Raw genomic sequence first — 14,617 nt, 5'->3', positions numbered from 1 at the left:
GGCTGCAGCCACCTGACAACCAAAATACATTTTGTGAACACAAACTTGCTAAAAAGGTGAGGCAAACAATTGAGCTGCAGCCAACTTGGCAACCAAAATTCATTTTGTGAACACAAACTTGTTAAAAAGGCAAGGCAAACAATTGGGCTGCAGCCACCTGACAACCAAAATTCATTTTGTGAACACAAACTTTGTTAAAAAGGCGAGGCAAACAATTGGGCAGCAGGCACTTTACAGCCGCATCAACAGGACTCACCGTGGAGTAGAGTTCAGTGTTATTCGCAGCTCAGAGAGCCGTGACCCTCTCGCTTTCTGGCAGAGACAGAGTGAGGCTACACTTCCGGGTTTTATAGTCCCTCCCCCTGCCGCCAGCGGGGGCAGCAGAGAGAATGGCAATTTAAAAAAAAACGTTAATATCTCTCTGATTTTTCATCGATGGGAAAAATCCTCCGGTCACGGAAGGCGGAGGGGGGCTCTGAGCGAGGTGGCCAAAAATGACGGCCGTAAGTGGCGGCGTTCTCTCGGAAATCACAGCACAGTGGGCCAAAAGCGGTCAAGATCAAACTTTTAGTAATATAAGATAAGATTATATACATAAAACTCTCATCTTGTCCTCTTCCGGTTTGCGTTGTTTTTAAATTTGCGCAGAAACGGTACTCAATAGCGCTCCGATTTTTCGCCACATTACTCGCCATTCTCCTGTGCTGCAAGTGCATCAAGTTTTATACCGATTGGTGAAATATTATAAAAGTTATTCGAATGTCAATTGCTGGTATGCCAACCCGCTGTCAATAACCAGCGGTGAGAATAAAGCTGAAGGAGCGGAGTGAGCAGAGTGCGGTCGGGGGCTGTGTTCGCTGGCGGGAGGGGCGGCGACCACCATGACGAGCCGGTAGCCGATGAGTGCAGCCGAGGCTGGGAGCTGCTGAGTGCGACAGGCACCGGGTCCGGGAGCCATTGAGTGCGGTCGAAGCCGGGGCCGGGAGACGCTGAGCCCACACTCCCCCCTCCTCACTTCCTCACCCCCCCTCCCTCACTCCCTCCCACACCCCCCTCTTCCCACTCTCCCACCCACCCCCCTCCCACATACACACCCTCCTCTACCCCCACAACCCCCCCCTTCCCCCACATCCCCCTCCACATATAAACCTTCCCCCACACCCCCCTCCCCGACACCCACCCCACCCCCCACATCCCCCCTCCCCCACCCCCCCCCCCCCCCCCCAAGCCCCCAACCCCCACACCCTCCCTCCCCCACATCCCCCCCCCTCCCCACATCCCTCCCTTTCCCCACACACACCCCCCCCTCCACACACCCCCCCCCCCCCCACACCCCCCCCCCCCGCCCCACCCCCTCCCTACCCCCCGTCCCTCATCCCTCCCTCACGCACACCACACCACTCCCCCACCCAGCGGAACATTATTTCATTTGTCTCCAGATATGATTTATTTTTAACACAGTTTCAAATTAATATAAAGTTTACTAAGAGAAAATGCCAAAAATGAAATGAAGAATCTTTATTGCATATGCACTGTTTGAATTGTCACAATAGCAAAATGTACTATTGACTCCATTTTATGAGTGAAATTTAAATGAATGGTGATATGAAGAAATATCCAACATCAGAGACCACTGGACGAGATCCTAGTTTACGGAGGTATTTTCAAATGATAAGGATTTTAAAATGAACACATTGGGCAACAGTAAACTTATTACAAATCAGCAATGATCATGAGCATAACTCCACTCTGATGAAAAGTTATTGCATTAAATGTTAATTTTGTTTCTCTCTTTCTACATGTGTTTCCTGATCTGGTGAATATTGCCAGCATTTTTTGCTTTAATGTTTCAATGAATAAGTGCCCCATTGAAGCAAGCATACCTTAGAAAGCTACCACTTAATTTTCTGGAAATCTGCAAATAAGCCTAATGTGTTTGTGAATAGCTGTAGGAGAAAAACCACATCATGATGTTATTGAAGAAAAGTATTTACTTTCAATGTTTGCTGTAGATGGCCACACTCAAGATAAACACTGATAAAATATAATTCAGTTGCAGAAGCCGAAGAGCTAAATGGATGGTATTAATGATCCCTTGGGCAGTTATAAAATAAAGAGATTTCTATTCATTCACATCAGAAAAAAGGGAAGTAATTTCTCCCTCTTCAGAATAGTACATCAGATTCTCTTGTTATATAGCAATATGTCCTGGGTTTATTGATGCTACCTATCCGACCACTGGCTCCTCGGGAAAATGTCCAAGCAAAATGTGTCAGCATTGCTACTGCAGGTACACCCCTTGTATTGGAATGGGGCTGCAGTAGTTATGCAGCAAAATTCTTTTAGAATCCACACGGTTGACAGATACAACATGGTTTGAAATAGAAGTGTTGCGTTGTACTAAACTATTTTCTCAAAATATCAAAATCATATATAGCAGTAGTGTAAAGGGTCTGAATATCAAAGTACAAAAATACAGATGTGCAGGTCAAGTCAAGTCAAGTCAAGTCAAGTCAAGCACACTTTATAATAAAAAATACCTAATGAATTAAGTGATGCTCCTGTTGTCCAAAGCTTTAGTTAAAATTATACTAAAGTTTTAGATTTGTAACAAGGATATTACAACTCCATCATAGTGATTGCACCTTTCTAATTCTGAGTTCTACCTACATGGCTTCATTGTATGAACCATCCAATATGTCCTTTCTTAATGCCCTTGTATCAATTAAGTTTCTGTAATGATTACAACATTGTAGATCCATGTACTAACCCAAGGTTTGACTTATCTGACTTACATGTCGAGCTCCTTGCACTAAAATAAGTACACTTCCGAATATTATTCCTGCCACGTTCATTACTTGGCCTTCCTGCTTTTGCAATTAGACTTATTTAACCTCTACCTTCTCCTCCAACACTCCACATGCTGATGTTCTGCACCTGCCTGGGTTTCCTTTGATTATGTGTCTACATATTTATGAGCATATTTTTGAAAGCGCTTTCAATGTTAATGTTAAGCAATGTTTGTGTATAATTTCTATGGTCTTTTATTATTGTAGAAATTAGGTTTGTGGCAGCTTTCAAAACATGTAAAAAAATTATGGCAAAATATGACAGTCATACTTGACTGATTCTCCAACTTGTTCTGCAGGGAAAATAGGGCCTCATAACATGAAGTCGAAAGATGTAATTTTGTCACAGGGTAAAACTTCATTATCATTACAAAGGGAAATGTGAGATCATGATAAAGAGAGTATGAAATAAATGAATGAATTTCTGCTAATTTTCTTTCAGCTGAGTAATTCACTTAATAAGGACAGTCTGATTGAGATATTATACAGGGAATACTGTGTTGCCTGACAATCAAACAATAAACAGTATATGGAATAATATTAATGCTTATAAATCACATATAAATCATTCATATAAATCATTTATACAACTTAGCTGATTGGAAACATGAGATTATTCACTTGTGCAATGGACTACAATGATTTATTTTATAGCCTGTGTGGTCAATTAAGGATCATAAAAATGGCAGTGAGGCTTGTTATTGTGTTTCCATCTCTTTTATGTCAGATGCACTGCTCTGTGAGATTTGAAGTCTGTAATTCTGTAAGGAACTATTTAAACATTAAAAACTTTTAAACACATTTTCTTTATGTTTGGTAAGCAAAGGATCTTGCAGTGCAATTACCGAAAGTGAAACTCAAAAAACGTCCGATGCTAGAAATCTGAAATAGGAAATGAAAACACGAAATGCTGGAAAACATTCAACAAGCCAGGTACAATCTGTAGAGACAAAGCCTGGGACAAATCTCCTTGTCCAAGCCAAAATAAGCAAAAAGCTGGATGAACCAGCTTGCGACATGGTGGCGCAGCGGTAAAGTTGCTGCCTTATAGCGCTTGCTGCGCCAGAGTCCCGGGTTCGATCCCGACTACAGGTGCTGTCTGTACGGGGTTTATACCTTCTTCCCGTGACCGCATAGGTTTTCTCTAAGATCTTCGGTTTCCTCCCTCACTCCAAAGATGTACAGGTTGACACAAAATGCTGGAGTAACTCAGTGGGTGAGGCATCATCTCTGGAGAGGAATGGGCGACGTTTCGCATCTCGAAACTGCCCATTCCTCTCCAGAGATGCTGCCTCACCCGTTGAGTGTCTACCTTCGATTTAAACCAGAATCTGCATTTCTTTCTTACTCAGGTTTGTAGGTTAATTGGCTTGATGTATGTGTAAAATTGTCCCTAATGCGTGTAGGATAGTGTTAATGTGCAGGAGATCGCTAGTCGGCGTTGACTCGGTGGGCCAAAGGGCTGTGTCTTTAAAGTAAACTAAACTAAACCCAATAGGTCAAGCAGCATCTGTGAAGGCAAAAGGTGTGAGCTGATGTTTTGGCTCAAACCCTGCTTAGGACTCATAGGGAAAAGGAAAGACTATCAGTTATAGCAGTATTGGGAAAGGGTGAGACAGAGGCTGGTATGTAGGTAGGACCAAATGAGGAGTGCCGGGAGGGGGGAGGTGTTATGATGGGCAGGTGCAACCGTATTGGAGAGAAAGAGAGGGGAGTGGATGGGAAATGAGAACTGAGGGAGAAGAAACAATAGGAAAAGTATAGTGTTCTTTGTCCAATCCATCTTTTCCCAGCCACTCTGCAATTCTGTGGTTGTTGAAAAGCCAAATGGAAGTCAATTAATCTGGCAATCTTGTAACGTAAAAGATGCAGAAAGAAGTGACAGAATGAAGAAAGTAGTAAAAGTTTTTTATGGCAGGCTATGCACAACACTTGCCATCTATTTGCTGGCTATTGAATCCGCAGGCTGAAATAAAGCGGGTTGCTAAGCATTGAGACAAGAAGAAGAATAGCTCTCCACTCTGTTCCCACCAATATTCCTTTTGCTATCAATATTAAAGGAGTCATCTGCAAATAAACAAAACCCTATTTTCTAGTTAAGAATAAGGAGTAAGCCATTTAGAACAGAGACGAGGAAATACTTTTTCTCACAGAGAGTGGTGAATCTGTGATTCTCTGTCTCAGAGGGTGGTGGAGGCGGGTTCTCTGGATGCTTTCAAGAAAGAGCTAGATAGGGCTCTTAAAACTAGCGGAGTCAGGGGATATGGGGAGAAGGCAGGAACGGGGTACTGATTGGGGATGATCAGCCATGATCACATTGAATGGCAGTGATGGCTTGAAGGGCTGAATGGCCTACTCCTGCACCTATTGTCTATTGTTAATATTGTCTAGGTATTTTGCTATTTAATATACAATTCAATATCCTATGACATACAACTCATCAAAACTATCCCAGATCATAAATATTAACTATTACCTATTCCAACACTTACATTTCCTTTAATGCAATTTCTGCCTTACCTAAGAGTCAAGGGCCTGACCCACTGTATGTGGTAATTCAAGAGCTCTCCTGAGTTAGAAAAAAATCAAACTCGTGGTAAGTACGTAGAATGTACATAGCGGCTACGTCGGAGCTCGTGGATGTCTCGTAGCGGCTCGTAATGCTAACGGCAGGTACTCAGGAAATGCGGTAACACGTGAAGTTTTTTCAGCACTGTGAAAAATGTCCACGAGAGCCCCGAGTACCTACGAATGGCTATTACCATAATTCTCTGAGTTCGAATCAGGGGAAACTCAGCAGAACTCTTGAATGACCTCGTACAATGGGACTGGCCCTTCACTTGGGTTGTTTCTTGAAGGTATAGAGGCAAAGAGTATTTTGACAAGAAATTATATATTCCACAACTAAAGCAAAAGTATAAAAAAACTACTTACGCCATATTTTCAGGATCAACAGCACATTCTCCCACTGCTTTAGTAACATTTACCAGGAGAGCATTATTCGTTCCAGTTAGAAGATTAACCAGTGGTTCGATTCCCTCAGATCTTCTGATAGTAGCACGAATAGTCGGGTCTCGTGCACATTGTCCCAATGCTCCGACGACATTGATTAGGACTTCCTCGGGTTGGCCAACCAGCAGACGAATCAATGTTTCAACGATTTTTAAATTTTTAAACCTTCAAGAAAAAAACATTTAAATATCCTGAATTAGAGTATTTATAAAATATTTTAGAAATATACATAAATCTATCTGAAAACTTGTGTGTACAAACAACATATTGATTGATTTATTGATTGATTAATTAATTGATTGATTGAAAGATACAGCATGGAAACTTGCCCTTTAGCCCCCAGGTATTTACCAAAATGACACATAAAATGATAAACCATATGAGAACGAATAAAATCACGAATTGAATACCTTATTAATGCAATGGTTAATAATTTTTCTCTCATTTTTTAATTTCATTTGAAATTAATAACCCGTAAGTAGTTGCTATAGTCAGATCAGATTTATTTAAAAGAAATAAAGTCAGTCTGCGATCAAAACTTCTCAGTCATCATTGAGTCTGAAGAAGGGTCTCGACCCGAAACGTCACCTATTCCTTTGCTCCATAAATGCTGCCTCGCCCATATAACCATATAATAACCATATAACAATTACAGCACGGAAACAGGCCATCTCGACCCTTCTAGTCCGTGCCGAACACATAATCTCCCCTAGTCCCATATACCTGCCCGCTGAGTTTCTCCAGCATTTTTATCTACCATTGATTAATACCTGTTGACATTCTCCATACTTATGGCACATTTCCAGACAGCTCCCGTGGCAGCTGCTAACAGCTCTTTATTGTCAGACTTGCTGAAGAGTTTGACCAGTGGTCCTAGTCCATTATGAGCACGAACAAGATTACGAGTTTCTTCATCCTCTGCACACTAGGAAAGGAAAGCAGATGATGAAACAGAGAATAGGAAATAAAATAGATCCATAGTAAAAACATGTTCAATACTGTTGAACATTCATAAACTGTTTATGAATGTTATCTTTTTAAAACTGTTTGATCATGGTGTTTCCCTTGCTAAATAAAGAAATATAGCTTTGCTCAATTTATGATTATTCAACTAATTAATTTTTCTACTCACTCCTTCGGTAGATGTCCCCAGTTAATTTTCACTATAATGAAAAGCATACTAATCTCCAGCCAGCATGCATTTTGTATTTCTTCTGCCATTTGCTAGAGACCTGGGTTCGATCGCGACTACAGGTGCTGTCTGTATGAAGTATATACGTTCCCTCTGTGACCATGTGGGTTTTCTCCAGGTGCTCCGGTTTCCTCCCACTTTCCAAAGACATAAAGGTTTGTAAGTTACTTGGCTTATGCAAATTGTCGCTAGGTGTAGGATAGTGCTAGTGTATGGGGTGATCAGTTGGCCTTGATGGGTCGAAGGGTCTGTTTCCACACTGTATCTCGGAAGCCTAAAGTCAAAAGAATCTGGCTCAAAGAAGGTAGACAAAAATGCTGCAGAAACTCAGCGGGTGAGGCAGCATCTATGGAGCGAAGGAAATAGGAAACGTTTCGGGTCGAGACCCTTCTTCAGACTCAAAGAATAATCTGTTTCCAGAAACCTTTGAGCCAGAGACTTCCAAACTTAGTTATCTTATTTCATCTTAGTTTAGTTTCGTTTAGAGATATAACATGGAAACAGGCCCTATGGCCCACTGCCGACAAACGATGACCTGTAGACTAATTTTATGTTATCTCAATTTTGCATCCTACAAACTAGGGGCAATTTACAGAAGCTAATTAACCATATAACCATATAACAATTACAGCACGGAAACAGACCATCTCGACCCTTCTAGTCCGTGCCGAACACGTATTCTCCCCTAGTCCCATATACCTGCGCTCAGACCATAACCCTCCATTCCTTTACCGTCCATATAACTATCCAATTTATTTTTAAATGATAAAAACGAACCTGCCTCCACCACTTCCACTGGAAGCTCATTCCACACAGCCACCACTCTCTGAGTAAAGAAGTTCCCCCTCATGTTACCCCTAAACTTCTGTCCCTTAATTCTCAAGTCATGTCCCCTTGTTTGAATCTTCCCTACTCTCAGTGGGAAAAGCTTTTCCACGTCAACTCTGTCTATCCCTCTCATCATTTTAAAGACTTCTATCAAGTCCCCCCTTAACCTTCTGCGCTCCAAAGAATAAAGCCCTAACTTGTTCAACCTTTCTCTGTAACTTAGTTGCTGAAACCCAGGCAACATTCTAGTAAATCTCCTCTGTACTCTCTCTATTTTGTTGACATCCTTCCTATAATTAGGCAACCGAAATTGTACACCATACTCCAGAATTGGCCTCACCAATGCCTTGTACAATTTTAAGATTACATCCCAACTTCTATACTCAATGCTCTGATTTATAAAGGCCAGCACACCAAAAGCTTTCTTTACCACTCTATCTACATGAGATTCCACTTTCAGGGAACTGTGCACAGTTATTCCCAGATCCCTCTGTTCACCTGCATTCTTCAATTCCCTACCATTTACCATGTACGTCCTATTTTGATTTGTCCTGCCAAGATGTAGCACCTCATACTTATCAGCATTAAACTCCATCTGCCATCTTTCAGCCCACTCTTCCAACTGGCATAAATCTCTCTGTAGACTTTGAAAATCTACTTCACTATCCACAACCCCACCTATCTTAGTATCATCTGCATGCTTCCTAATCCAATTTACCACACCATCATCCAGATCATTGATGTACATGACAAACAACAGTGGACCCAACACAGATCCCTGTGGCACCCCACTAGTCACTGGCCTCCAACTTGACAAACAACCATCCACCATTACTCTCTGGCATCTCCCATTCAGCCACTGTTGAATCCATCTTACTACTCCACCATTAATACCCAACAATTGAACCTTCTTAACCAACCTTCTGTGAGGAACCTTGTCAAAGGCCTTACTGAAGTCTATATATACAAGCATCCACTGCTTTACCCTCATCAATTTCCCAAGTAACCTCTTCAAAAAATTCAAGATGATTAGTCAAACATGACCTTCCAGGCACAAATCCATGTTGACTGTTCATAATCAGACCCTGTTTATCCAGATGCTTATATATATTATCTCTAAGTATCCTTTCCATTAATTTGCCCACCACTGACGTCAAACTAACAGGTCTATAATTGCTAGGTTTACTCTTAGACCCCTTTTTAAACAATGGAACAACATGCGCAGTATGCCAATCCTCCGGCACTATTCCCGTTTCTAATGACATTTGAAATATTTCTGTCATAGCCCCTGTTATTTCTACACTAACTTCCCTCAATGTCCTAGGGAATATCCTGTCCAGATCTGGAGACTTATCCACTTTTATATTTCTCAAAAGTGTCAGTACTTCCTCTTCTTTGAATCTCATAGTTTCCATAGCTACTCTACTTGTTTCCCTTACCTCACATAAAGAACCTACAAACCTGCACATTTAAAAAATGTGGGAGGAAACCGGTGAAAACCCACGCAATCACAGGGGGAAGGTAGAAAGTCACCACCGACAGCACCCATAGTCAGGATTGAATGTCCAGCTGTGAAGCAGCAGCTCTCTCACCCCACCACTGTGCTGCCCAATGGTGCAGCCTTAAACCTTATTTTAAGACAATAATCGCTAGATCCGGAACCTCTCATCAAATCCCATTCAATCAAGACATGTCAGGATCTTGTATGATCATAAGATCATCATAAGATATAGGAGTAGAATTGGGCCCTTGTGTCTGCTCGGCCATTCGATGATAGCTGATCAATTTTTCCCTCTCAACATTCTCATACCTTATCCTCATAACCTTTGACACCCTTACTATAAAGAACTTTTTCAATCTCCACTAAAAATACCCAATGACTTGGCCTTCACAATAGTCTATGGCAAGGAATTCCATAGATTCAACACCTTCTGGCTAAAGAATTTCCTCCTCATCTCCATTCTAAAGGTATGCCCTTTTATTCTGAGGCTGCATCTTCTGGTCCTAGATTCCCCCACTACTAGAAACGTCCTTTCCACATCCAATTTATCTAGGCCTTTCATTATTTAGTTGGTTTCAATAAGATCCCCCTCATCCTTCTAAACTCCAGCGAATACACGTCGAAAGCCATCAAACGCTCTTAACATGGAAACATAGAAAATAGGTGCAGGAGTAGGCCATTCGGCCCTTCGAGTCCGCACCGCGATTCAATATGATCATGGCTGATCATCCAACTCAGTATCCTGTACCTGCCTTTCCTCCATACCCACTGATCCCTTTAGCCACAAGGGCCACATCTAACTCCCTCTTAAATATAGCCAATGAACTGGCCTCAACTATCTTCTGTGGCAGAGAATTCCAGAGATTCACCACTCTCTGTGTGAAAAATGTTTTTCTCATCTCGGTCCTAAAAGATTTCCCCCCTATCTTTAAACTGTGACCCCTTGTTCTGGACTTCCCTAACATCGGGAACAATCTTCCTGCATCTAGCCTGTCCAACCCCTTAAGAATTTTGTATGTTTCTCTAAGATCCCCCCTCAATCTTCTAAATTCTAGCGAGTACAAGCCGAGTCTATCCAGTCTTTCTTCATAGGTTAACCCAATTATCCCCAGGATCATTAACATAAACCTCTTCTGGGACCCTCTCCACCAGCACACTATGCCTCAGATTTCTGAATCCTTCCACGTTTAGAAAATAGCCCATACCTTTATTCCTTCTACCAGAGTGCATGACCCTACATTCTGCTACACTGTATCCCCCTTGCCACTTCTTTGCCCACTGTCCCAACCTGTCCAAGTCCTTCTGCAGACATTCTGCTACCTTACCACTACCTGCCCCTTCACCCATCTGTGTATCATCCGCAAACCTGGCCATGAGCCATCAATTCCATCATCCATATCATTAACATACAACATGAAAACTAACACCGACCCCTGTGGAACACCAACAGTCAACTAGAAAATGCCCGTTTCCCACTCTTTGGCATCTGCTACTCTGCCAATCTTCTCTCCATGCTTGTACCATGCCCCTCGTATCATGGGTTGCTATCTTGCTTAGCAGCCTCACATGTGGCATCTTATTGAAGGCCTTCCGAAAATCAAGGTAAACCACATCCACTGACCCTCCTTTGTCTATCCTGCGATTTACTTCCTCAAAGAATTCCAACCTATTTGTCAGGCAAAATGTCGCCTTAACAAAACCATGCTGACATTGGTATATTTTGCCTTTCTTAGTAATACAGATATATCTGATTTTGGTTTCTCCCTGTTAAACTACAGGTTGAATTCTATCATGTTGTGATCTCTGCCTCCTAGAGGTCCCTTCATCTTCCACTCTCTAATCACCTTCCACTAGAGAGCAGAGAGAACCATTTTCTGGTTGCCTGCCCATTACACTACACCAAATCCAGAATTGCGTTTCCCCCACGAGCTGCTCTAAAAAGCCATCTCATTGGCATTCTACAAATGCCTACTCTTGGGATTCAGTACCAACCTGATTTTCCCCATTCTGCCAGCATATTGAAATCCCCTATGACAACTGTAACACTGTTTTCTTAGAATACTTTTCTATCTCCTGATGTAATTGGCGCCCTACACTTTGGCTACTGCTTGGAGTGCTATATACATCTCCCATCATGGTTGTTTTACCCTTGCATTTTTTAACTCTACCTACAAGGATTCTGTTCTTAGTTTTAGAAATATAATATATTGTATGCATAGGTAACATGTTTTCATCAGGTTCCTCTGTATGCTCAATGAAACAAATCTGTTTAATTTACAACAATTAGGAGTAACAAGAATACCAGATAATTTTCTGAAGAATGCAAAATAAGCCTTATCGTATTTCTCAGTATCACACTTGATTCTACTGTGTCTTTCAATGGCATTTTAAAAGGTTCTTAATCCTTGTCGATCGTTAGTTTTAATGTGCTAGTTTTTCTTAAAGAATGCTGGTAAATAAAACCAGGAAGAATGCTAGTAAAAAATACACAATAATTGCAGCATGTAGGTGCGACCGTTCCCTGGAAAATGAGGCAAAGAGGCCTTTGGGTCTCAAAAGGAACAATCGCTATACGAGTTTGAAAAAGGGTGCCAACATGAAACGTCACCTTGATATACAGTATTCTCCAGTTAGGTGCCTGACCTGCTAAATTACTCCAGCACTCGGTGTCTTTTTGTTTTGTAAACCAGCATCTGCAGTTCCTATCAACTTATCCAAATGTATGCACTGAATTTTTAAGCACTTAATAGTGAGAGTGGTTTAAATTTCATCAAAGAGCATCTCTGCAATTTGCAGCGCTCATTGGACTAATGTTTCCTTTCCCCTCTCATCCTGTGCCAACCACCCCTCCTACAGTCATGAAACCAGCAGTTCATCATTGCAGCTGTTTCCCAAAAATACAGTTCTAGTGTTCTCACCGCACATAGAAACATAGAAACATAGAAATTAGGTGCAGGAGTAGGCCATTCGGCCCTTCGAGCCTTCACTGCCATTCAATATGATCATGGCTGATCATCCAACTCAGTATCCCGTACCTGCCTTCTCTCCATACCCTCTGATCCCCTTGGCCACAAGGAACACATCTAACTCCCTCTTAAATATAGCCAATGAACTGGCCTCAACTACCCTCTGTGGCAGAGAGTTCCAGAGATTCACCACTCTCTGTGTGTGAAAAAAGTTCTCCTCATCTCGGTTTTAAAGGATTTCCCCCTTATCCTTAAGCTGTGACCCCTTGTCCTGGACTTCCCCAACATCGGGAACAATCTTCCTGCATCTAGCCTGTCCAACCCCTTAAGAATTTTGTAAGTTTCTATAAGATCCCCTCTCAATCTCCTAAATTCTAGAGAGTATAAACCAAGTCTATCCAGTCTTTCTTCATAAAACAGTCCTGACATCCCAGGAATCAGTCTGGTGAACCTTCTCTGCACTCCCTCTATGGCAATAATGTCCTTCCTCAGATTTGGAGACCAAAACTGCACGCAATACTCCAGGTGTGGTCTCACCAAGACCCTGTACAACTGCAGTAGAACCTCCCTGCTCCTATACTCAAATCCTCTTGCTATGAAAGCCAACATACCATTCGCTTTCTTTACTGCCTGCTGCACCTGCATGTCTACCTTCAATGACTGGTGTACCATGACACCCAGGTCTCGCTGCATCTCCCCCTTTTCCCAATCGGCCACCATTTAGATAATAGTCTGCTTTCCCGTTTTTGCCACCAAAATGGATAACCTCACATTTATCCACATTATACTGCATCTGCCAAACATTTTCCCACTCACCCAGCCTATCCAAGTCACCTTGCAGTCTCCTAGCATCCTCCTCACACCTAACACTGCCCCCCAGCTTAGTGTCATCCACAAACTTGGAGATATTGCCTTCAATTCCCTCATCCAGATCATTAATATATATTGTAAATAGCTGGGGTCCCAGTACTGAGCCTTGCGGTACCCCACTAGTCACTGCCTGCCATTGTGAAAAGGACCCGTTTACTCCTACTCTTTGCACTGCTCTCAATGCACTGCTTCACAGCCCCTGATAGTGCGGTTTGGAATCAGAGCCTTTATCTTTTAAAGTCAAATTTGAAAACAATAAGTACCCGTGGGCTTTGGTCTGGGATGGACAATCTATCTATTTATTTATTTTTTACCCTCTTGGGACAACAAACACCTGAAAGCTTGAAGCAATAAAAATATTAATTAACAATTTTCCTTACATAGATGCCTCTGGATGTCAAATGCAAGCGTTTTCTGCAGAATCAATTTAGAGAGTGCAAAAGATCAGCAATCCCATGTCATTTTTTTTTTTTTCCCCATCAACCCACCTTCTCAGCACAGCAGGCACAGTCCTCATATACCTTCGAGGAAATCAGCACACATGAGTTTGGGACTTTTAGTTTGGTGTCATTCCTAGATATCTGGCTTATAAAGTAACCTAAAACCTTTACAAACTTTCATAACTTTTCATTATATATTATCAACATTCAAAGCATCCTAAACTAAACTAATAAACTAACTTAAATAAAAGCATTTTCATAGTGCTTTGAAAACCTCAATAATTTTAACACCTGAGAAATATTATGAAAAGATAATCAAAGATTTTCAAAGCTAAAAATTAATCTTATACTTGTACCTTGAAAATGGCACGGGCACAATGAGTTTGAAGTTCCTCACTTCCACTGCTAAGATTACGCACTAAGTCCTTTATCATATTTTCTGTTCGAATGGCCAAACTATAACTTTGCTGTAAAACAGAGAGAAAATTTGTATTCTATTCGTTCAGTAGAATGCTAAACTTATGCACAGAATTTAAGGAATGCAAAAATGAATATTGTTTGTTTACATTTTACATAAAATAGATGTTCAAAGGGAGTGTGAAATATCTGGAAAAAGTAGCAACGGTTTAAATAATTCTTTAGATGTACAAACTTTTCCGTCATACAATGCCAAAGTTAGTGAAAATTTAAGTAAGGTAATGTTAAATCTCATTAATTTAGAACAGCTGCACCAATGATGTCAGTTGCAGAGACAAAATTGTGTAGTATTTATGATACGAAGATATAGGAAATGTATACAATTAAGATTGGATGTAATGGGATCAATTAGATTACGAGGATGAGGAAAATTAACTCAACGCATGCAGAATCACGTCTTAGCCAACAGATATTGAAAGGTAGAGTGACACCAAATTCTTATGTAATGTGCAATATCCTGTCAATATTATTACATTGATTTG

At 41.4% G+C, this 14,617-nt stretch overlaps 1 protein-coding gene across 1 annotated transcript in view; it reads right to left on the bottom strand.

Moving 5' to 3' along the window:
• Window positions 1–14,617, bottom strand: part of odad2 (outer dynein arm docking complex subunit 2) — a 308,719-nt gene that overhangs the window by 159,882 nt on the left and 134,220 nt on the right. The window contains exons 14-16 of the mRNA XM_055651852.1: window positions 14,015–14,125; window positions 6,632–6,786; window positions 5,784–6,026 (exon numbers count right to left, since the gene is read on the bottom strand). Of these exons, the coding sequence (XP_055507827.1) occupies window positions 5,784–6,026; window positions 6,632–6,786; window positions 14,015–14,125 (509 nt within the window). The remainder of the gene's footprint in view (window positions 1–5,783; window positions 6,027–6,631; window positions 6,787–14,014; window positions 14,126–14,617) is intronic.

Source organism: Leucoraja erinacea, chromosome 2, assembly GCF_028641065.1.
Source record: "Leucoraja erinacea ecotype New England chromosome 2, Leri_hhj_1, whole genome shotgun sequence".
NCBI classification, from domain to species: Eukaryota; Metazoa; Chordata; class Chondrichthyes; order Rajiformes; family Rajidae; genus Leucoraja; species Leucoraja erinaceus.
The sequence above is the reverse complement of the archived record's forward strand: the minus strand, read 5'-3'. Positions and strand labels throughout refer to the sequence as shown.